Source organism: Meleagris gallopavo, chromosome 1, assembly GCF_905368555.1.
Source record: "Meleagris gallopavo chromosome 1, MGAL_WU_HG_1.1, whole genome shotgun sequence".
Classification (NCBI taxonomy): Eukaryota; Metazoa; Chordata; class Aves; order Galliformes; family Phasianidae; genus Meleagris; species Meleagris gallopavo.
The window spans coordinates 152,062,352-152,085,722 of NC_139404.1; the positions used below are offsets into that span (position 1 = coordinate 152,062,352).

Consider the following 23,371-nt stretch of genomic DNA (forward strand, 5'->3'; position numbering starts at 1 on the left):
ACTCACAGCCAACCTGCTGTCCACCAGAACACCCAGATCCTTCTCCACAAAGTTCCAGCAGCTCAGCCTCCTCCACTATATTAATCCCAAAGGCTAGCCTGACATCAGGCTTTCAAATAACGGACAGAGTCAGGTCCGGGTAGACCCAGCTCCTCCACAGCATTTCCCTCCTCCAATCCCTGCCCGCAGAGCACAGCAGAGAACGTACACCCACCCCCCTAACGGCTGCAGGCGACCGTTAGGGGCGGCCGTTAGAGGCAGCCCCTCCCCCCGGCGCCTGGGGGCGGGAGGGGGCGCGGCACTACGCAGTGCCCCGCCGCCATTTTGGTTGGGCTTGCGTCGCTTCCGCTGCCGCGAAGTAAACAGAGAGGCAAAGGGGGGGGAGTGTAGAGGAGCGGTGGGACGAAGCGAGCCGAGCGGGACGTGCCGCCGCGTGAAGGAGGTGCCGGGATCGGCTGCGGTGGAGGGGCTCATGTGGCCGGAGTGGAGGCGGCGGCGCGGCCCGAGCCCCGGTTGATGCGAGGCGCAGCAGGGAGCCGCCAGGTGAGGGGCTCTGGGAGAGTGGCCCGGCCCTGAGACACCCGTGGGAGTGGCGGCGCCGGGTGCTGAGGGTGTCGCGGCAGCTGGGGCTGCCTCACAGCCTCCGTGGGACAGGGAGGAGCAACCGGAGCCGTGCACGGTTTTTTGATTTTTTTTTTTTTTTTTAATTACTGCCATTGTTTTCTGTCTGCACTTTACTCAGCGTTACCGATGGCGTTGAGCTTGTGCTGTGCTCCTCCTGTCTGTCTGTGGCTGTCAGACTCGAAAACAGGCTGCTATGATGGGTTGAGGTTTGTCTGGAGAACCTCGAGGAGTCGTGCATCTGGATATTGTACCTCTGTAATTCGATAGTGTTGGTTGTTTTTCTGTCTTTGTTTGTTTTCCTGCTTCTATCAACAGCTTTGTTTTAGAATTTGTGATAGTTACAGCAGAAGTTTGGGAAAACAGATCGCGTGTACATCCTCGGAGTGAGCTGAGAGGAAGAGTGATGGCTCACGTATTGAAGGAAGGATTAAACCATTGCTGACTGAAAAACAGCATGTTACAAATGCTGATAATTAGTACAGGCAATTAGTGTACAGTGTCACGCCCATGTGAAATCTTTGCATCAATACTTTCCTTACTGAACTTAGTTATTTTTCTTGGCCTTGGAATCAAAATTCTGCCAACTCTTTGAACTACTGGATGTGTAAATGAAAGGAAACGTAGCTGCCAGTTTCATTTTCTTGTTCTTGCAATAATTTTGCAGAAGGGTTTACTTTCCTAATTGACTTTTTCTATACAACATTAAAGAAGAATGCACTGGAACAGGTTGCCCAGTGAGGTGTCCAAGGAGACATTCAAGATCAGGCTGGATGGGGCTCTGAGCAATATGCTCTAGCTGTAGGTGTCCCTGTTCACTGCAGGGGAGTTGGACTAGCTGATCATCAAAGATTCCTTCCAGCACAAGTTATTCTGTGATTCTTTTATTTACAGGAGCATCTGAAATGTCAGTAACAAAAAAGTTGTCTGGAAATATGTCTTCCCATCCCCTACTTGTTAACCATGCACTTAGAATACACGGCATTGTATATTCTTGGAAGGTTGTAACCTGAATTGGATCATCAGTACAGCTCTAGGATGATCATGTTGTCTCCTTCCTTTTTGACTGTCTGTGGAGACTTCACGTAATAACCTGCAGCTTATTGAGTGTGTTTTGAACTATACCCAGTGGATATTATCTGCTTAGAACTCATCCAGGCTGGTCTGTGTGCTCTGAGATGCAGCTTGCAAGTTGGCTGGTGCTTTTAGGAGTCACATCCCCAGAGTTCTTTCCAAGTAGAAGAAATTCACACAGTTCTGACAGAAGGAGTTCATTCCTGGTCAGTTCTCTGGAGAAGTGGCAGACGTGCTGCTTGTGTCTTTGAAAAGATGACTTAGTAAATATGCTCCTCTACCTGCACAGTGGCCTCTATATGTGATGGGGGCTAAATCCAGAGTTTGACCCTCTGAAGCTATGGTAAAAGTAGTGTGCTGACTAGAAAGTGTGTGTGTGTGTGTGTGTATTAGATTATATTCAAAAGACAAAGCGGTCTCTGTAATAGAAGTTGTGGAAAGCTGTGTTGAACGTTTACCTTTTGTAGTTCTTACAGATGAACATGAAATGGATTTGGAAACATTTAAAGGCATCAAGTATGCTGCCCCAAATTTAGTACCTGAATAACTTGTGTATGGTAATTGCTCATTAGAACATAGTTGTTTGGAGTTTCTCTTCAATGTGATGTTTGAAGAAGTATTGCATTTTGGGCTAGCTTATTGCAGATAGCACTTTCGTGCTATGATTAGTGTTTACTATAAATATTAGCATGATGGATCTCCTGTGAGTTTACTAGTCTAATTAACAAGTTGCTTAGATACTTCAGTATCTAATGAATTTTCAGTAGCAAAATAGAGTTCCTTCATCTTTCTGTTAACTGCAGATGATACGTTGCTATAATCAGTTTTCCTGCGTACCAATTTGTGCAAGTGAAGGTAGCAGCTCAGCAACAGAGCTGTTTCTTAGGAGAGCTTGTTTCACCTCAGCAGCAGTATTTGGCATGGGCTTATAGCCATGAGCTGTGGATCACAGTAAGTAGTTCTCAGCAAGTGAGATGAGAGTTTTGTTCTCCTATGATCTTGTGATTGCCACCAGTGCTAGTGAGATTAGAGAATCAGGAGACACATAGTGTTCGTCAGTCTTTCATGACTGTGTGCTCAGCTTTGAGCACAACATTTTATTTCCAGACCTCAACTGATAGGTTGCTATTATCTTGTGAGTAGGAGGCTATTTAGGTGTTTCATAGGTACTCGAGGAGATGCCCACTTTGGGAAAACAATCCATGATGTGCTGGAAGTTAAAACTTTTATTTTTTTTCCTATTTAAAAGACTTCTAAACTTTTACTTGGTTGCTGTTCATAGCATAGAAAGTTAATTCTCTAGATAACAAGTGAACTGGACAGGCATCCTTCAAACTTCATTTGAAGTTCCATGCTTTAGGGTGCCATGCAGAAAATAAACTGGGGGAGTTGGCTGGGGGGCCTGCTATTACTTAGGGCGTGGCTGGGCATAGGTCAGTGAGTGGCAAGTAATTGTGTTTTGCATCACATCTTATTTCTTACTTTCCTTGTCTTTTCCCTCTTTCTTATTAAGTTGTCCTTATCTCAGTGTATGAATTATTGTACTTCTACTCTCTTCAATCCTCAGAGTTCTCCCCCTCATCCTGTTGAAAGATGTGGTGAGAGTGAATGGCATGTTGGTTAATCACAAGACAAAATAATTTTATGCTTATGGTTGCACTTAAACACTAAACCAGAATGATTTCACTGTGTGAAGTACAGAAATCATGAGAGGGCAGAGGTCTCGTGCATATCGAGCCTACCCTGCCCCCATATTCTCTTAGCTTTTTAGAGACTTGAAATTAGGGTGTAGTGGCTTAGTTTGAGGTGTCATTCATAGTCCTTTAGGATGTGGTACATATCACATTCAGGCTTTTAAAAATAAATGACTGGTTGCTAAGTTCAGTTTTAAGCTGGCATCTGCAGAAGAACACACGGATCAAAACCTGATGCTGAATTTCAGATGTACATATGTGTGGTGTGTTTCACATGTGGTGGTTTTTTCATCTTTAATGTGTAACCTAAGGTACCAGTAGTATAAGTGAGAGCACTGGGGATGAAGTACTTGCTAGTGAGAATGGAGTAACCTTTGGATTCAGACTTGCTGAATTCAATACAATATGGAAGAAAGTTTACTGATTCCTCTAATCTCCTGTTCTGGGGAGTGGAAAAGGGAGTGCTGAGCCTCTCAGATTATTATTGGCAATCTTTCACAATCTCTTTATTAATTGGTTGGAAAAATGAAAACGTTTTCATTTTTTATTTTTTTTGATGACATGTTTTTAAGGGTATTGATTTAAGACATACTGAAATAACATCTTTTACTTTAAGAAAGAATAATCCTACTTGAGAATAAAAACGGATCAGATGCACCTGCAAGCATGAATACATTCATTTTAAAAAATTTCTTACAACTTTAATTTGAAATTTTGTCCTATGACTTCAGATGGTGTTGTTTCTGGTGGGGTGGGGAGCACTGAATGAGTGTTCACAATATTGTTTGGAAGAGCACTGATGGGAAAGTAAACTAATAATCGGCAAACTAGTGGAATAAGTTAGGTTCAGAGCATTCTCAGAAAAGTGGAATACTGAGAGTTGCTGTTGTGTGTGGATTGGCTGTGATAATGATTATAGAATTAACACTAAAGTTATCTGTCTTGGTGGTAATAAGATTTTTAGATTGCTATTTCACACTCATTGCTACTTGATGGTTTTATTTCCTTTCTGTAGCAAAACAGACCTCTGGAAAAATGTGGTTGCAGAAAACGTGCATCTTTTTGTCCATCGTTTTCTATAAACATTAGGTTTATTTGAGCTCTGTTACATTTACACAGTTCACAGAAAATTTGTTCTTATCTTTGTAGAATGAAACGAGGAAGGAAGACTAATGAGGCCAACAGCAGTTCATCTGAAGAGACAGCTGAAAAAGAATCCAAGAGACACAAGAGCGTAGATGACAAAACCACAATTGTACAGGGTCCTGACTGGGGTAACCTGCTCCAAGACATTATCCTGCAGGTATTTCAGTACTTGCCCCTTTTGGATCGTGCTCATGCATCACAGGTCTGCCGAAGCTGGAACCAGGTATTTCATATGCCTGATCTCTGGAGGTGTTTTGAGTTTGAACTCAATCAACCGGCTACATCTTACTTGAGGGCTACACATCCTGAACTGATCAAGCAAATAATAAAGAGGCATTCCAATCACTTGCAGTATGTAAGCTTCAAGGTAGGGTATTTTATAGGCTTTTTTTATAATAACTTTCAAAAAATTAATGCAAGTTAATTTTTTTTTTTTTTTTTTACTTTATTATGCATGTTTCTAGGAATTATCTCTGATACTTGAGATAGTTTTGGTGGCTTATCTAATTAAATATTAAAGCATGAGAAATATTAATATCAGTAATTGACATAGTTATGACATGGTCTTTGTTATTAAGATCCTCAGTTATTAAAGAGGGAATGTGTCAGTTCTCAATCTGGAAGACTTGGTTTTCAGGTTCAGTATACTGGACAACAATAAAGGCTTCTTTGAGTGTTAGTAGCAATAAGAAGGCTAGGAAAAATGTTGGCATGCTGTTGGATGAGATGTCAGTGTCCTAGTAATGGAGGACACTGAGAAGGTAGCAGTAATGACCGAAGCAAAGAAGGCATTCTGTAACTCTTAAGACTGCCCCTCAGGAATCCCAGACCCTGGAGGTAAGAGAGAGAGTCTGAGGAAGGGAAAACTTGGTTGGGGAGCTGTTCAGAGATCACTTAGACACATTCAACATATGCAAATCCATGAGCCGTTACAGGATCATGGAATCATTAAGATTGGAAAAGATCTTTAAGATCATCTAGTCTGTCTGCCTACCACCAATATTGCCCATTAAGCCGTGTCTCTACTTCATCTGCCCTTTTCTTAAACACATCCAGCAATGGCAACACCACTGCTTTCCTGGGCAACCTGTTCACTGCCTAGCCACTCCTTTGGGGAAGAAATTCTTCCAAATATCCAGTCTGAACTTCCACTGGTGCAACTTGAGGCCGTTCCCTCTTGTCTTGCCACTAGTTACTGGGGGAAGAGGTTGACCCCTACCTCACCACAGGTGGGTAGTTCAGGTAGTTATAGGGAGTGATAGACTAGTGATTATCTGGAGTGTGCCTCCTCTTCTCCAGACTAAACCAGTCACAGGATGTACCCATGAGTGCTGAGTCAGAACTAGCAGAAGTGTTTGCCAAACTGCTCTCTATCATCCATGGAAGATCATGGAGAATAGGAGAGATTCTAGAGGAAAGCCTGTGTCATTCTAGCCTTCAAAAGAGCAAGGAGGACCTAGGAAACTACAGGCAAGTCAGTTTCATGTCCATCCCTAGAAAGGTGATGATACAGTTTATTCTGGATGTCACGTCTCCAAGCAAGGGAAAGAAAGGATGGTTATCAGGAGGTAACCTGATCAATGCGGATTCACCAAGAGGAGATTGCCCTTGACTAATCTGGTAGCTTTCTGTGATGTCGTGACCAGCTGGGTAGATGATGGGAGAGCAGTGGATGCTGTGTACTTTGACTTCAGCAAGGCTTTTGACACCGTCTCCCGTAACATCCTAACGTCCTTGTAGGTAAGCTTAGGCAGTGCAGGGTAGATAAGTGGGCAGTGAGGTGAATTGTGGACTAGCTGACTGACAGAGCTAGTTGTGATCAGTGGTGCAGAGTCTATCGGAAGTCTGTGATCTGGTGTTCCCTAAGGGTAGGTAATGTATCCAGTCTTTTTTAACAAAATCATTAGTGACCTGGATGAAGGGATAGAATGCACCCTCAGCAAATCTGCTGGTGATACAAAGCTGGGAGGGCTAGCTGACACATCAGAAGGCTGTGCTGCCATTGAACAGAACCTGTACTGACTGGAGAGTTGGACAAAGAAGAATCTTATGAAGTTCAACAAGGGCAAGCATAGAGCATTGCATATAACCAGATACAGCCATACAGGGTACTGGCTGAGCTGCTGGGAGGAGCTCTGCAGAGAAGGACCTAAATATCCTGGTGGACAGCAGTTTGACCATGAACCAGCAATGTGCTCTTATGACCAAGAAGGCCATAAGATGGGTATCTTGGGACATATTAAAAGGAGAGTGGCTGGCAGGTTGAGGGAGATAATTCTCCCCCTCCTCTCTGCTCTGGTGAGGCCAAATCTGGAGTAGTGTCCAGTTCTGGGTTCCACAGTTCAAGAAAGACAGGGAACTTCTACAGAATCCGGTAAAGGGCCACAAAGATAATCAGGGGCCTAAAGCATCTCCTTATGGGGAAAGACTGAGAGACCTGAGACTTTTCAGCCTAGTGAAAAAAGACTGGGGGGCTAATCTTATCAGTGCTTATAAATATCTAAAGTGTGGGAGTCAAGTGGGTAGAGACAGGCTCTTTTCAGTGATGCCCAGCAACAGAACAAGGAACAGCAAGCAAGAACTGGAACACAGGTGATTCCATCTGAACGATAAGAAGAAGAAGAACTTTGCTTTGAGGATGACATGGCACTGGAAGAGGCTGCCCAGAGAGGTTGTAGAGTCTCCTTTTCTGGAGATATTCAGGACCTGCCTGGATGCATCATTGTGAAGGCAACCAGGGTACCTCTGCCCAATTGTACTGCAGCTGCTTGATTTGGTATCAGACGTAAACTGACTATCACAAGGCTTGCAGATGTTTCAGGCTTTTCATCTTCACAGAATCACCAAGGTTGGAAAAGACCTGCAAGATCATCCAGTCCAGCCATCCGCCCATCACCAACAGTTCTCACTCAGCCATGTCCCTCAACATCCAAATGTTCCTTGAACGCCTCCAGGGTCAGTGACTCCACCACCTCCCTGGGCAACCCATTCCACTGCTTGACTACTCTTTCAGAAAAGGATTATTTCCTAATGTCCAGCCTGAATCTCCCCTGGTGCAGCTTGAAGCCGTTCCCTCTAGTCCTATCACTGGTTACATGAGAGAAGAGGCCAATGACCAGCTCACTACAACCTCCTTTCAGGCACTTACAGAGAGCAATAAGGTCTCCCCTGAGCCTCCTCCAGACTGAACAATCCCAGCTCCTTCAGCTGCCCCTCATAAGGCCTATGCTCCAGACCTCTCGCCAGTTTCATTGCCCTTCTTTGAACGTGCTCCAGGGCCTCAATATCTTTCTTGCAGTGAGGGGCCCAAAACTGGACGCAGTACTTGAGGTACAACCTCACTAGTGCTGAGTACAGGGGGATAATTACCTCCCTGCTCTTGCTGGCCACGGTGTTTCTGATGCAAGCCAGGATGCCATTGGCCTTCTTGGTCACCTGGGCACACTACTGGATCACATTCAGCTGAGCATCCCAGGTCCATTTCTTCTTCACAGTCATCCAACCACTTTGCGCCAAGTCTGTAGCACTGCATGGGATTATTGTGGCCAAAGTGTAAAACCAGCACTTGGCCTTGTTGAACCTCATCCCATTCACCTCAGCCCAGCTATCCAGTTTATCTAGATCCCTCTGAAGGGCTTCCCTACCCCCAGGTGTATCAACACTGCCAGCCAACTTGTTGTCATCCGCAAACTTATTGAGGGTGCACTCAATGCCCTTAGCCAGGTCACCAATAAAGATATTGAAGAGGACAGGCCCCAGCTCTGACCCCTGGGGAACACCACTCGTGACTGGATGCCAGCTGGATTTAACTCCATTCACCACCACTCTCTGGCCCCTGTCCCCCTGCCAGTTCCTTACTTAGCTAAGAGTGTACCTGTGTATGCCATGGGCTCTCAGCTTCTGCAGGAGAATACTGTGGGAGACAGAGTCAAAAGTTTTGCTGAAGTTTAGGTAGACTACATCAATAGCCTTTTCCTCATCCACCAAATGGGTCACTAGATCATAGAAGGAGATCAGGTTGGTCAAGCAGGACCTGCCCTTCGTGGCTAGGCCTGATTGCCCAGTTGTCCTGCACATGCCCCGTAATCTCCCTCAAGACAATCTGCCCATAACCTGACCTGCCCTAGGTCAGGCTAACAGGCCTGTAGTTCCCCGGATCCTCCTTACAACCCTTCTTGTAGATGCGAGTCACGCTGGCAAGCCTTCAGTCTTCTGGGACCTCACCAGTCAATTAGGAGCACTGATAAATAATGGCAAGTGGCTAGTCTATCACCTCTGCCAGTTCCCTCAGCACTCTCAGGTGAATCCCATCCGGTCTCATGGACTTGTGACAGCCCATCTGGAATAGTAGGTTTCTGACTGTTTCCTCTTGAATTGCGGATGGTTTGGCCTGCTCCCCAGCTGAGACTACCAGGTCAGGGAGTGGAGTACCCTGGAGATAACTGGCTTTTAAAGGCAGACATAAAGAAGGCATTCAGAATGTCTGCCTTTTCCTTATTCAAATGGAAAATGAATGTTTATCAGATTTAAATCAGTTGCTAGCAAGTTAGCATGGCTTGTGATAAGCTTAAAATTGATCTTGTGGTAATGCTTTTTCCTGTTACATAGGCTTACAAAGCTGTCATGAGTTTTGTATATAGGAGGCTATTCTGGAAGCATATCTGTAAGCTCTGGGCGAAACTGACTGGAAGCACATTAAGTGATTAAATTTTGTAACAAGCTTTACAGGGTATCCATAGCATATCTTTTGTGGTATTAATGGTGGAGACCTAACTTTATAGCTTCAAATGATAGTGTACTTAAATCTCCAGAAGCTCTTCTATGAGCTGAGTCTCCATAAAGGAAACAAGTGGCTTTCTTGCACAGATAAGGGTTTCTAGTATTCCCACATTTTGATAATAAAGAAAACACATTGATAGGCTCTGGAGCCAAAAGAACCTTCACATATTTATTATTTGATATGGATTAAATGCTTTGGAACAGACTGTGTAGTTAATCCCTCACTATGCAAAATTTTACCAGAATATGTAGGAACCCCCTAAATTGATAGCAAATTATCTTGGGTTTTTGATGTGTGCCTTTTAGAGAAAAATAAAAGAGGACACTAGTGAAATTCCAGTGCATTTTTTTACCATTATATAACAGGAAATAAAGTGGAAAAAAAAACATGGAAAACAGAGTTGCTTTATTTCAGTAATGGTTGTATTTTGATGCAGTGTTTTCTGATTCAGTACATTTACTTTTGTTTTAAGGTTGACAGTAGCAAGGAATCTGCAGAAGCAGCTTGTGATATTTTATCACAGCTTGTGAACTGCTCTCTCAAAACTCTTGGACTAATTTCAACAGCCCGACCAAGCTTCATGGATTTACCAAAGGTATTTGAATGCATGTAAATTTCTGTAGAAAAATATTGCAGTGATTCACAAAGTATTATGAAAAGCTGTGTTGTAAAAATGAGCCTTTGGAAAAAAAAAAAAAAAAAATCTTTATTATTGGGTGTTACTAAGGGGAAGAGGGGAAGAACTGTGATGATCTGCTAAGATGGATAACTGAAGTTTCATTCATTCTCTGCATCACATGAAATGCTAGTTTAGATTTTGTTCTAAGTATTGCTGTCTGTTAGTTTTGGGCAACGTGCTGTAAGTCAGTAGGCTAGAGAACTTACTAGGAGATGATTATAATCAAAAAGGTAGAGTTTAATTTGTGTGAGCTTGCTGTAGCAATTACAGCCATTGATAAGTATATTTTTTACATTCATATCACTTTAAGGAAATCTTCAGTACTTGATGTCACATAATTAAGTGCTGGATTCAGAAGCAAACTGCATCATATCTCTGAAATCTAACAGACTTTTTTTTTCTTTAACCTAGCTTGTTTATCCAAAACTAGATTGCATTAGAAGGCCCCTTGTCTAGAAGTAAAAAAAATTAAAAAATAAAAAAAAACAACCAGCAATCCCCTCTTATATGCTTCTAAACAAGCATTCCTGCTAGTGAAGTAGAAGGTTTCTGTTGCTGAGGAGCTGAGAGACAGTCGTGGTAACCTGGGCAGTTCGATGCAAGAACATCATGAATGTCTATCAGCCTCAATACTTGAATCTAGCCCACGTGTATGTCAAGAGCCAGTTAAAATTAAGCTCTTAGCTGGATAAGGATGATGTCATTGCTGGACAAGGAAGGGGTAGGGACAACCTCAGGAAGAGAAGTAGCATATAGGGTTTAAGTGAGGTTAGCTGCAGAAGGATTATCAATTATTATCCTTGTTAGTGATCACAGATGCGTCATGTGCTTTTCTTGAATATGTGTTTTTAATCCTTAATTTTCAAAGACATTTTTCAGATCTTTGATTTTTTTTGTATCTTCTTTTTTCTTTCAGTATGCTTTGAGACGTGACCGTTAGTGCGAACAATGCTTAGTCTTAATGTGTTTAACAATATTTTGTCCATTCAGTTCTTGCATATTTTATTCTTAATCTGAATGCTACTTCAGCTTTTCTGTGTTTTCCCCTGGAGTCGTGTTCTACAAGCTAAAGATCAGTTGTAGTCATTCATGCTGTAGACTTACGAAGTATCAGTTCTAAAATACAGACTTCCTTCTTATTACCAGTAGGTTCACATATTCCTTCTAAAAATATATTCAAGACACACCTAAATCAACTCCTGAGAATAATTTGCCTTGTGGTGTTTACGATGCGAAGAACTGTTGCCTGTCTTCTGTTAAGTCTTCGAATTGTGGTTTCAGATGAGCTGATTTTTTTGAGTTCATTTCATTTTTCTTTTCAGCATGCTTCTTAGAGGAGGTTACATTTTAAATCCAGAGTATATAAAACACAGTACCAGCACTTTCTGTATACAAAGTGAAAATATCAGTAAGCATCTTTTTCTCCTCAGTCTGCAACATACGTAATCAGAGTACTGTCAGTATACTTGGGAGTGGTGCCTAAAGCCTCATGCCTCTGATTTGAACATTCAGTTTTCATTTACGTGAACTGACGTTGCTGGTTTATGTTAATTTGAAAGTATTAATTCTTGTTCTAAATTTAACAAAAAGCACATTGTATAAGAATGAACAGTACCATTGCCAAGCCTTTCCACATAATTGTATTCAGTCCGAGCAACATGAATCCAGAAACAGTACTGAAATCAAATAGGTATATTTGTGGAGTAGTTAATATAATGCATTGGAGTATTTTCTTTACTTCTTCAGTAAATCTTTTAAGAAATTGTGATTATAAGCTAATTATTCACTTTCATCATACCAGAAATCTGCTCTTTTTTCCATGATTTTTCAAGTGAAGGCGTTCTGGGCTGTCTTTCTTTACTGATGAGTTTCAGTTGTTACCCAGAAATGCTTGGGACCTTGAACACTGGATCTACACTAATTACTAGTTAAGTAGCATAAATAATTGATCATCTGTTCCTTGGCTGTGAACCACTCCTGTCAGCTTTGTAAGATTCATTCCTACTCTATGTACTCTGCCAGCCAGTAGTACCATTTGTCTTTGGGCACATGTAAAAACAGTAGAGGCTTGCCACACTTGAGTGCATCTCACCAATACAGCCTAACTCACACTGCATGGAAATTTTTACTCTAGGAGATGCTGCTTTAAGAGCACTGCTTCTAAACTGTCATCTAAATTAGAGTTTATATGCTTTCTCTTTGGTTGTGGTCTTTCTGTAGCTTAAAGTTTACATAGTGGATTGTCCTGGGTCAGTTTCTCAGTTTTTCTCAATTTGTTTTATGTTAGACATTCTGGTTTGCCAAATACTTAATCCAATAAGAAAAGTTATTATACTTTTTCTTACTGAAAAATGTATACTATTTTTGATTGTGATATCAGGTTAAGGACTTTTTCAGCAGCTACTGTAAGTCAGGATATTGTATACAACTGTATGCAGCACAAAACCGCTGAGATTTTTCAGATACCAGTGTTTCATTTAAACTTTCTTTTCCAGTCTCACTTTATTTCTGCACTGACAGTGGTGTTCGTAAACTCCAAGTCACTCTCTTCACTTAAGATCGATGATACACCAGTAGATGATCCGTCTCTCAAAGTGCTAGTGGCTAACAACAGTGACACGCTCAAACTCTTGAAAATGAGCAGTTGTCCTCATGTGTCTCCGGCTGGTAAGCAACTATTTTGTTTGTTTTAGTGCATGCTTTCAATTTGGTCAGATCTAATGAGCTCCTGAAAAAAATAGGGTGGGTTAAGTTTAGGGTTGAGTTTAAACACCCTCCTACCGTGTGAAACGGTCATTGCTGCAGAGACCAGCTTAAGGGCACGTAAGACTGCGCTGGGTAACGGACCTAAAGCAAAAAGGCTGACCAAAAAGCTCTTTTTAGGGCTTTTTTGAAGACAGCAAAAGCACTGTGCCGGTGCCAGGGGGCTGGCAGCAGCTGGCAGCTTGTGGGCAGGCTGCTGAGCCATCTGGGGTGGAGCCGGCACTGCCCTCTCTTATCTCTGAGCTTGACCTTGACCCTTTTCTGCAAGGTTAAAAGCAGCCCTCAGGAGGGCAGAAGCTAGCTTCCGCTCACCTAGCGTGCCAGGTAAGAAGAGGTAAGAAAAAGGTGTTACTGTCCATCGATAACAGGGAGGGAAGTCAAAGTGTGAGTGCAGCCCACACTACCCATTAATGCATCAGCAGGTGTGGGAGGTGGGTCTTATGGCAAGGCACGTCGGTGTTTTTGTCTTTGCTCAGGAGACCACTCTCCTACTGACAGACCCGGAGACTGCAAGTTCAAACATGGTCTCTACCAAATGGCAGGCTTGCCCCGAGAAGACTGTGGTGACCCAGACGGAGGGCTTGCCCAGAAATGTGGCGGTTCAGGTCTGTGGCTGCAGGGAGTGCCTGAGCCTGCTGCTGCCGGGGGAGGATGGAGAGGGCACCACCTGAGGTGCGAGCAAGTGGATGAGCTGCTCAGCGTGGTGATGGAGCTTAGGAAGGAGGTACAGAGATTAAGAACCATCAGAGACTGTGAGAAGGAGACAGACTGGTGGTGTGACTCTCTGCGAGAAAGAAGCAGAGATTGCAACCCCCAAACTGTAGTGGACCCTCTCCCTTGCCATGGTCAAACCAAGAGAGCCAACTTGAGAAGAGAGGAGGAATGGCAGCAGGTCCCAGCTCAGAGACGCAGGCAGTGCCCATTCCGACCAACCTCAGTTCCCCAGGTGCCTCTATGTAATAGGGTTGAAGCCCTGAAACTGGAGGATGAAGTGGCTGAGAATGAGGTGGGAGGACTGCCTCCAAGCTTTTCTAAGGAGAGGTAGTCAGCTCCACGCTTGAAGACTGCCTCCTCCAGTAAAGAAAGGAGGGTGATAGTCATAGGGACTCCCTTCTAAGAAGAACTGAGGGCCCAATATGTCAGCCTGCCCCTACCTGTAGGGAGGTGTGCTGCCTCCCTGAGGCCCAGATCAGGGATATTTCTAGAAAACTTCTTAGTCTGATCTGCCCCTTTGATTATTATCCTCTGTTGATAGTCCAGTGGCAATGATGAGGTCGCTGACAGAAGCCTGAGGACTATAAAAAATGATTTTCTGGGATTGAGAAGGTTAGTTGTTGGAGCAGGCGTACAAGTAGTATTTGCCTGTGGCGGGAAGGACTCTGAGAGAAGCAGGAAAACTCACCTTATAAACACATGGCTGAGAGGCTGGTGCCAATGCAAAAATTTTGGGTTCTTTGATCATGGGGCTGTCTACTCGGCACTTGGTAGGAAGGCTGCCGATGGGTATCATTTATCCCAAAGGGGGAAATGGATCCTTGCCCAGGAGTTGGCGGGACTTGTAGAGAGGGCTTTAAACTAGATAAGAAGGGGGAAAGGGATAAAACCAGGCCTGCTAGAAATGAGCCTGGGGGAGTGGTAATGGGATTAGGGGTGAGGTGAGGGGCTCAGCTGAAGTGCATCTACACAGCTTGGACAACAAACAAGAAGAGTGGGAAGCCATTGTGCGCCAGGCTAACTGATGACCTAGTTGCCATTACAGAAACATGGTGGGACCTCTTCCATGACTGGATTGCTGTAGTGGCTGGCTACAAACTCTTCAGGAAGGCTAGGCAAGGAAGGAGGGGTAGAGGCGTGGCTCTCTATATTAGAGAGTGCTTTGATGTCATTGAGCTTGAGGCTTGGGATTATAGAGTTGAATCCCTATGGGTAAAGATCAGGGGAAGAGCTGACAAGGCAGACTTCTTGGTGGGCATCTGCTACAGACTGCCGAGCTAGAATGAAGACACAGATGAGGAGTTCTACAAGCAGCTGGTGGAAGCTGCGTGATCGCCCGTCCTTGTCCTCATGGGAGAGTTCAACTTCCCTGACATACGCTGGAAATACAACACAGTGCAGAAGAAGCAGTCTAGGAGGTTTCTGGAGTGCATGGAGGATAACTTTTTGATGCAGCTGGTGAGAGAGCCAACGAGAGGAGCTGCCCTGCTAGACCTGCTGCTCGCAAACAGAGAAGGTCTGGTGGGAGATGTGGAGGTCAGGGGCTGTCTAGGACAGAGTGACCATGAAATGGTAGAGTTTTCAATTCTTGATGCAGCCAGGAGGGAGAACAGCAAAACTGCTACCTTGGACTCACGAAGGCTACTAGGGGGAATCCCCTGGGTTTCAGTCTTAGAGAGAAAAGGGGTCCAAGATGGCTGGTCACTCTTCAAGAAGGAAGTCTTAAAGGCACAGGAGCTGGCTGTCCCTCTGAGCCGTAAAATGAGCCAGCGGGGGAGAAGATCAGCGTGGATGAATAGGGAGCTATTCTTGAGGCTCCGGGAGAAAAAGAGAATTTACCTCCTGTGGAAGAAGGGATAGGTGACTCAGAAAGAGTACAGAGAATTTGTTAAGATGTGTAGAGAGAAAATCAGAAAGGCAAAAGCCCAGCTTGAACTCAACCTTGGCCTCTGGAGTAACAAGGAACAAGAAACTCTTTTACAAACACATCAATGGTAAGAGGAGAACTAAGGAGAATCTCCGTTCTTTATTGGACGAGGCTGGGAATGTGACCGCTGAGGCTAACGAAAAGGGAGACGTTCTGAATGCCTTCTTTACGTCTGTCTTTAAAGGTCAGACCAGTTATCCTCAGGGTACTCCACTCTCTGGCCTGGTAGTCTCAGCTGGGATGTGGACAGAACTCCCCGCAATTTGGGAGGACTCAGTCAGAAACCTGCTACTCCAGGTGGGCTGTCACAAGTCCATGGGACTGGATGGGATTCACCTGAGAGTGCTGAGGGAACTAGCAGAGGTGATAGCCGAGCCACTTACCATTATCTATCAGTGCTCCTTGTTGACTGGTGAGGTCCCAGAAGACTGAAGACTTGCCTGCGTGACTCCCATCTACAAGAAGGGTTGTAAGGAGGATCCAGAGAACTACAGGCCTGTTAGCCTGACCTTGGTACCAGGGCAGGTTATGGAGCAGATTGTCTTGAAGAAGATCACAGAATCACAGAATCGTAGGAGTTGGAAGGGACCTCCAGAGATCATAGATCCAACCCCCCTGCCAAAGCAGGTTCCCTGCACCAGGTCGCACAAGTAGGTGTCCAGGTGGGTCTTGAATATCTCCAGAGAAGGAGACTCCACAACCTCCCTGGGCAACCTGTTCCAATATTCCATCACCCTCACTGTAAAGAAGTTCTTGCACATATTTGTGCGGAACTTCCTATGCTCCACTTTCTGGCCATTTCCCCTTGTCCTGTCTCCATGTACCACCGAAAAGAGTCTGGCCTCGCCACTCTGCCCCCCACACCTTAGATATTTATAGACCTGGATCAGGTCCCCTCTCAGTCTTCTCAAGGCTAAACAGTAAACAGACCCAGTTCACTTAGCCTTTCTTCATAGGGGAGATGCTCCAGGCCCTTCACCATCTTTGTGGCCCTCCGCTGGACTCTTTCCAAGTGATCCCTGTCTTTTTTGTACTGGGGAGCCCAGAACTGGACACAGTACTCCAGATGAGGCCTTACCAGGGCAGAGAAGAGGGAGAGGATCACCTCCCTCGACCTGCTGGCCACGCTCTTTTTAATGCACCCCAGAATGCCATTGGCCTTTTTGGCCACAAGTGCACACTGCTGGCTCATGGCCAACCTGTCGTCCACCAGGACAGCCAGGTCCCTCTCCGCAGAGCTCCTTTCCAGCAGCTCATCCCCCAACCTGTACTGGTGCATGCAATTATTCCTCCCTAGATGCAAGACTCTACAATTGCTTTTGTTAACCTCATCTGGTTTGTAATTGCCCAGCTCTCCAGCCTGTCCAGGTCTCGCCAAATGGCAGCACAGCCTTGAGGTGTGTTGGCCAATCCTCCCAATTTTGTATCATCAGCAGACTTGTTGAGGGTGGCCATTATCCCCTCATTAAGGTCATTGATGAAGATGTTGAACAAGACTGGACCCAGCAACAATCCCTGATCACATGGCATGTGCAGGACAACTGGGCAATCAGGCCTGCTCAGCATGGGTTCATGAAGGGCAGATCCTCCGTGACCAACCTGATCTCCTTCTATGATCTAGTGACCCATTTGGTAGACAAGGGAAATGTGCTGTTGATGTAGACTACCTAGACTTCAGCAAGGCCTTTGACACTGTCTCCCACAGTATTCTCCTGCAGAAGCTGGCAGCCCGCAGTTTGACAGGTAGGTTCTTGGCTGGATAAGGAACTGGCTGGAAGGCCGGGCCCAGAGAGTGGTAGTGAATGGAGCTAAATCCAGCTGGTGACCTGTCACGAGTGGTGTTCCCCAGAGGTCGGTGCTGGGGCCTGTCCTCTTCAATATCTTTATTGGTGACCTGGCTGAGGGCATTGAGTGCACCCTCAATAAGTTTGCAGGTGACACCAAGTTGGCTGGAAGTATTGATATGCCTGGGGGTGGAGAAGCCCTTCAGAGGGATCTAGATAAACTGGATAGCTGGGCTAAATCCAATGTGTTGCATTTCAACAAGGCCAAATGCCGGGTCCTGCACTTTGGCTGCAAAAACCCCAGGCAATGCTACAGGCTTGGGGTGGAGTGGCTGGAAGACTGCATAGAGGAAATGGACCTGTGGGTATTGATTGATGCTCGGCTAAACATGAGCCAGCAGTGAGCCCAGATGCCCAAGAAGGCCAACAGCATCTTGGTTTGCATCAGGAACGATGTTGCCAGCAGGAACAGGGAAGTGATTGTCCCCCTGTACTCAGCACTGGTGAGGCCGCACCTCGAATACTGTGTGCAGTTTTGGGCCCCTCACTGCAAGAAAGACATTGAGACCCTGGAGCAGGTTCAAAGAAGGGCAGCAAAGCTGGTGAGGGGTCTAGAGCACAGGCCTTAAAAGGAGTGGCTGAGGGAACTGGGATTGTTCAGTCTGGAGTAGAGGAGGCTCAGGGGGGACCTTATTGCTCTCTATAACTACCTGAAGGGAGGTTGTAGTGAGCTGGGGGTCAGCCTCTTCTCTCGTGTAACTGGTGATAGAACTAGAGGGAATGGCTTCAAGCTGCGCCAAGGGAGATTTAGGCTGGACATTAGGAAATACTACTTCTCTGAAAGAGTGGTCAGGCACTGGAATGGGCTACCCAGGGAGGTGGTGGAGTCACCCTGGAGGTGTTCAAGGAACGTTTGGATTTTGTGTTGAGGGACATGGTTTAGTGAGAACTATTGGTGATAGGCAAATGGTTGGACTGAGTGATCTTGTAGGTCTTTTCCAACCTTGGTGATTTTGTGATTCTGTTGAGAGGGAGACTGAATGTGGTAACTATAGCAGCTGTTACTGAATAAAATGTTAACTGATTATCAATCAGTCCATCCTGCTGCTTCTCTCTGCAAGAGAGAATCTTTCAGATTGATTGCTGAGCTAGTAATAAAATTGTGTTTTCTGGATAAGAAAGTAACCTCTTACAGAAGTTCAAAGAGTACTGTTGCCTTGCACTACTTCTGCAATGAGTATTTAAGTATTCCAGTATAATTAACCTTTTTGGACAGCCATAGCAATGTCTGTGGAGAGAAAGAGGCTCTAGCATTACTTGTAGCTAGCCAACAGATATAATTCCCGTGAACTTGGGTTTGAGAACAACTGGATGTATCAGCTCTAGCAAACTTCACTGGTTTGTGGTTAAGCCTTCAGAAAGTGTATGGTATTCCATAAAAGTTGATAATTTGGGGAGCATATGGGTTTACAAAGTTGCTGAACTCATTATACTGTTTAATATATATCACCATGTGATGTCTCAAACTGAAGGAACAATAGGGGAGAAATGGCAGTACCTAAGGAACAAGAAACCACAGCTGTTGTCGCACCCTGAGTTGAGTGAATAAAATGGGATCAGGAGTGCGTGCTACAAAACTGGAGAGTTAAGCACATGGCAGAAAAATGTAATTGCTTACTACAGATCTAGGTGTGCCTTGGAATAGAGAATTAGAACAAAATAAAGGAGCTGGTATGCGAGTGGTTTGCTTCAGAGCAAGGAGACTATAAAAATGAGACTTGAAGGAAGATGAGAAGTCTTGGGCTCTGAGACTCACCTGGATTTTTTTTTTCCTCATGGAACTGTTATAATTATTAGATTGCTACATACTGTTGAAGAACTTGAACTGAATCAAAAAGGCTATGAGTTGCACAAAAACAATCACTTGCTAATACACTTAAAATGTATAACGTGCCTTCAAAGTGCAGATTTGAGGGAGAGTAGATGTTTGGTACTGGATTAGTTCCTTGTGTTCTTAACAATAGTGCAGGACAGAGAAGTAGTTTGAGTAGTGAAAAAGAGACCCTACTGCTGCTGGGGTGAAGATGATCAGTATTGAACTTGCACTGTATCTTCTGTTTTTAATGAAAACGTAGCATTCATTAAATATCTGTTCCTTGGATGGCAGTCAGATTTTGTTCTTGGCTGCTTGGTCGGTTCTAGACATGGGCAGTACTGCTTCCAGAGTGGGTGAATCTAACGAGGTTTAACACAGCGAAATGAAAGGTTTTGCACTTGGGCTGGAGGAATCCCTGGCATATATGCAGACTGGGAAGAAGCAATCCTTGAGAGTAGCCCTGCAGAGAAGGACCTGGGGGTCCTGGTGGATGAAAAACTGAATGTGAGCCAGCAGATTGCTCTTGCAGTTCAGAAAGCAAATGACATCCTGGACGACTCCATCAGAAGAGGGGTGGCCAGCAGAGAGAGGGAGGTGATTGTCCTTCTCTGTTCTGCCCCTGGGAGGCCCTATCTGGCATACTGTGTCCAGGTCTGGTACCCCCAGTACAAGAAAGACAGCTGTTGGAGAGGGTCCAGAGGAGGGCCCCGAGGATGATCAGAGGGCTGGAGTACCTTCCCTATGAAGACAGGCTGAAGGGGCTGGGTTTGTTCAGCCTGGAGAAGAGAAGGCTGCGGAGTGACCTCATTGCAGCCTTCCAGAACTAAAGGGAGCCTACAGACAGGAGGAGAGTCAACTCTATGAAATGGTAGATAATGGCAGGACAAGGGGAAATTATTTTAAGTTGAGAGAGGGAAGATTTAGGTTAAATATCAGGAGGAGGTTCTTTATGATGAGAGTGGTGAGGTGCTGGGAGAAGATGCCCCGTCCCTGAAGGTGTTCAAAGCCAGGTTCAATGGGGCCCTGGACAGCCTGGTCTAGTACTAAATGGGGAGGTTGGTGGCCCTGCCTGTGGCAGAGGGGTTGGAGCTTGACAATCCTTGAGGTCCCTTCCAACCCAAGTCATTGTATGATTCTGTGATTTATTATGAACTTGCATTTATAGATAGTCTTAGGGCAGAATGGAACAGTTAAGAGTATGTAATTCTTATGTTTGCCACATACAAGAATCAACTCCATAGGGAAAGTATACAACGTATAATGTATGTATATCTTACTGTGCACAAAGAAGTCACAAGACGTTGGTCCCGTTATAAAAGATTCGTGTTTTGGTTGTCCAGTAAGATTTAATTTTGATATTGCATAATGATTCTATATTGAAATACATGTTCTTTGCAATTTTTTGAAATACGGAAACAAATTCTTATGTTTCTTATTCAATTACTGCTATATTTACCTGTATAACCCATTCCGTAATGTTCTGCTTTCCAAGGAATCCTTTGTGTGGCTGATCAGTGTCATGGTTTACGTGAGTTGGCGCTCAACTACCATCTGCTGAGCAATGAGCTGCTGCTCGCCTTGTCTTCTGAAAAACATGTCAGGTTAGAACACTTGCGCATCGATGTTGTCAGTGAAAATCCTGGACAGACTCAGTTCCACACAATTGAGAAGAGCAGCTGGGACGCTTTCATCAAGCATTCTCCTAAAGTGAACTTAGTCATGTACTTTTTCTTGTATGATGAAGAGTTTGACCCGTTCTTTCGCTATGAAATACCTGTCACTCACCTTTACTTTGGAAGATCAGTAAGCAAAGATGTACTTGGCCGTGTTGGGATGACGTGTCCTCGGTTGGTTGAATTGGTCGTGTGCGCCAATGGATTACGGCCACTGGACGAGGAGCTGATCCGTATCGCAGAGCGGTGCAAGTATTTGTCAGCTGTTGGCCTAGGAGAGTGTGAAGTCTCTTGCAGTGCCTTTGTTGAGTTTGTGAAAATGTGTGGCGGTCGTCTCTCACAGCTTTCTATTATGGAGGAAGTTCTGATTCCTGACCAGAAATACAGCTTGGAGCAGATTCACTGGGAAGTTTCAAAGCATCTCGGTAGAGTCTGGTTCCCAGACATGATGCCTACGTGGTAATGTCTTGAAAAGGGGAGATGGAATAGCACCTTACGCTTACCATGTTGTAATTTATTGTATAAGCTTAATTAATACTGTAGTTTATTACTGTAAGTCACTGCAGCGTTTGATAGCATTTCATTCAGAAACAATTTGTGAAATTCAAATAATTTAAAATGGAAATCATAAATACCTCTAAAACCCTTCTGCATCCAATGATGGATTAGATTTGTTTTTTTTAATTGATAAATTAGAAATTTTTAATTTCTATAAAAATTAAAACATTGAAATGTAACTGTGAGGTAACTTCAATATCCTGACTTTCTTTGATTTAGATACTATTGAACACAATTGGATTTGTTATTAAAAACCAAAAAAAAAAGACCCATAAGTTGCATGCTCTGTTGCAGACTATAGCATGATTAAATCCAGTCACCCAGGTAACAGAGTTAAGAATATATGGAGAATTTAGTAGGCTGCGAAATGTATACATTGTTTATATAAAGTCGTAAAAAGAAGATCAATATATAACAATATAGGTTAGAAAATTAAAATACTGAATTTGTTACCTTATTTGGTTTATTAGATCCATCTAAAGTGTATTTAGAGTGCAAACAAATAGTAGTGAGAACTACCAGAAGCGGTTTGCTTTTCTTTTCCCTCTAGGTTTCCCTCTAGTTTGCTTATGGGGTCTCAGATTCATGTCCAAACCTGTTTTAAGGTATTTTATGTCTAGCTCAGGAAGCGCAAGCATTCTGGGGAAAACTGTAGATACGTTGTATTTAAAAAGGCATCGGAGTTAATTAGCTTTTCTTGCACATTAACCAGTTTTGCAGCATATGGTTAGAGTAATGTACAGCTTATTAAATGTACCCTGTGGTACTCAGTGGGACAACATGGATGTGAACAGTGCGAGGTGAGGTAAAATAGGATTGCTGACCAAGGACCTTTGAACAAGACTGTAGACATTGTTGGCTGCTTTCAGTTTGAGGGAAAAATGATATTGTAATGGTTGCTTATGCTGTATAAACTAATTGTACACTGTAAATCAGTTTCAAAAATGTTTATGTATAAAGTAAATGTTTGATAGACGATCATTTTGTATAACTTTTAATTCAACTAGTTCAGTCATTTCATATTTTAAAACCTCAAAGCAGTAAACTTACGTGAAGTAGAGCAGTAGGGGAAAATGTTTTTATTATTTGGTAAAATCATTTTTTGTAAAGAAAGTTCTAGTCTTAAATAATGTAGGCAACATATTGCCTGTGATCTGGATGCGTATTGTGACTTCACTTCCTACTGCCAACAGTTGGGTTACTTTCTATTCTATTGATGGATAACACTAAACTGTTAATGTGACAGATGAATGTTTGCAAGGTGTGATTGGCCACCTGCGAGGCAGAGCTTCTCCAGCCTGGGGCCATACTTAGCTCTGCTGGTGGCCGCTTCTCGTTTGAGCTGTACATATACTGGTAATGAGTAGGTTTTCAGTTCTGGTTTCAATAATGTTTTATCCAAATGTATAGTTCAATGGTAATATACTTATGAGCATATTTAGTTCATAATGATATTTTGAGCAAGCATTGCTCAGTGGACTGGACGTCTTAGAGGGAGTTGTCTGTTTATGTAGAGCTCTGTCATTTAAAAATCACATTTTATGAAGTACACATTTTTGTATTAGAATTTGTTAATGTACTGCTATAATTTGCTTTTATTTGTATAAAAGGTGTCAATATATCTAGATCACTGAAGTAAAAAAGTTCCGTGTTTTTCATATTCTCACTCTCAGAATGACTTGTGTTATAAAGATGGACAGCACATTGGAAAGTGTCCAGGAGGTTTCTAGAGTGTGTGGAAGGTAGCTTCCTTACACAGCTGGTATGAGAGTCTACCAGAGGTGGTGTCCTGCTAGACCTGCTCTTCACTAATAGAGAACAACTGGTGGGAAATATGAAGGCTGGGGACTGTCCTGGGCAGAGCAACCATGAAATTGTAGAATTCTCTACTCTTGGAGATGTCAGAAGGGTGACTAGCAAAACTGCTATCTTGAACTTCCAGAGGGCAGACTTTGACTTATTCAGGATGCTTGTAGCACGGGTCCCTTGGGAGTTGTTCCTCAAGGGTAAAGGGGTCCAGGAAGCCTGGACGCTCCTCAAGATGGAACTCTTAAAGGCACAAGAACAGGATGTTCCTGAATG

The 23,371-nt window shown here is 43.9% G+C and overlaps 1 protein-coding gene across 1 annotated transcript; it reads left to right on the forward strand.

Moving 5' to 3' along the window:
* The first annotated feature begins 276 nt into the window (after positions 1–276).
* On the forward strand, positions 277–22,319 carry FBXL3 (F-box and leucine rich repeat protein 3). The gene is made up of 5 exons (XM_010728720.4): positions 277–543; positions 4,539–4,902; positions 9,788–9,910; positions 12,490–12,661; positions 20,551–22,319. Exons 2-5 carry the CDS (start codon positions 4,540–4,542, stop codon positions 21,192–21,194), a joined length of 1,302 nt encoding a protein of 433 aa, XP_010727022.1. The 5' UTR covers positions 277–543; position 4,539; the 3' UTR covers positions 21,195–22,319.
* The last annotated feature ends 1,052 nt before the right edge of the window (positions 22,320–23,371 follow it).

Excerpts from the sequence above, each read along its gene's own strand:
- FBXL3 (XM_010728720.4), top strand. The coding sequence starts at position 4,540 with ATGAAACGAGGAAGGAAGACTAATGAGGCCAACAGCAGTTCATCTGAA. Across the intron at positions 4,903-9,787 it reads TGCAGTATGTAAGCTTCAAG|GTTGACAGTAGCAAGGAATC; the intron begins GTAGGGTATTTT and ends TTTTGTTTTAAG. Across the intron at positions 12,662-20,550 it reads TCCTCATGTGTCTCCGGCTG|GAATCCTTTGTGTGGCTGAT; the intron begins GTAAGCAACTAT and ends CTGCTTTCCAAG.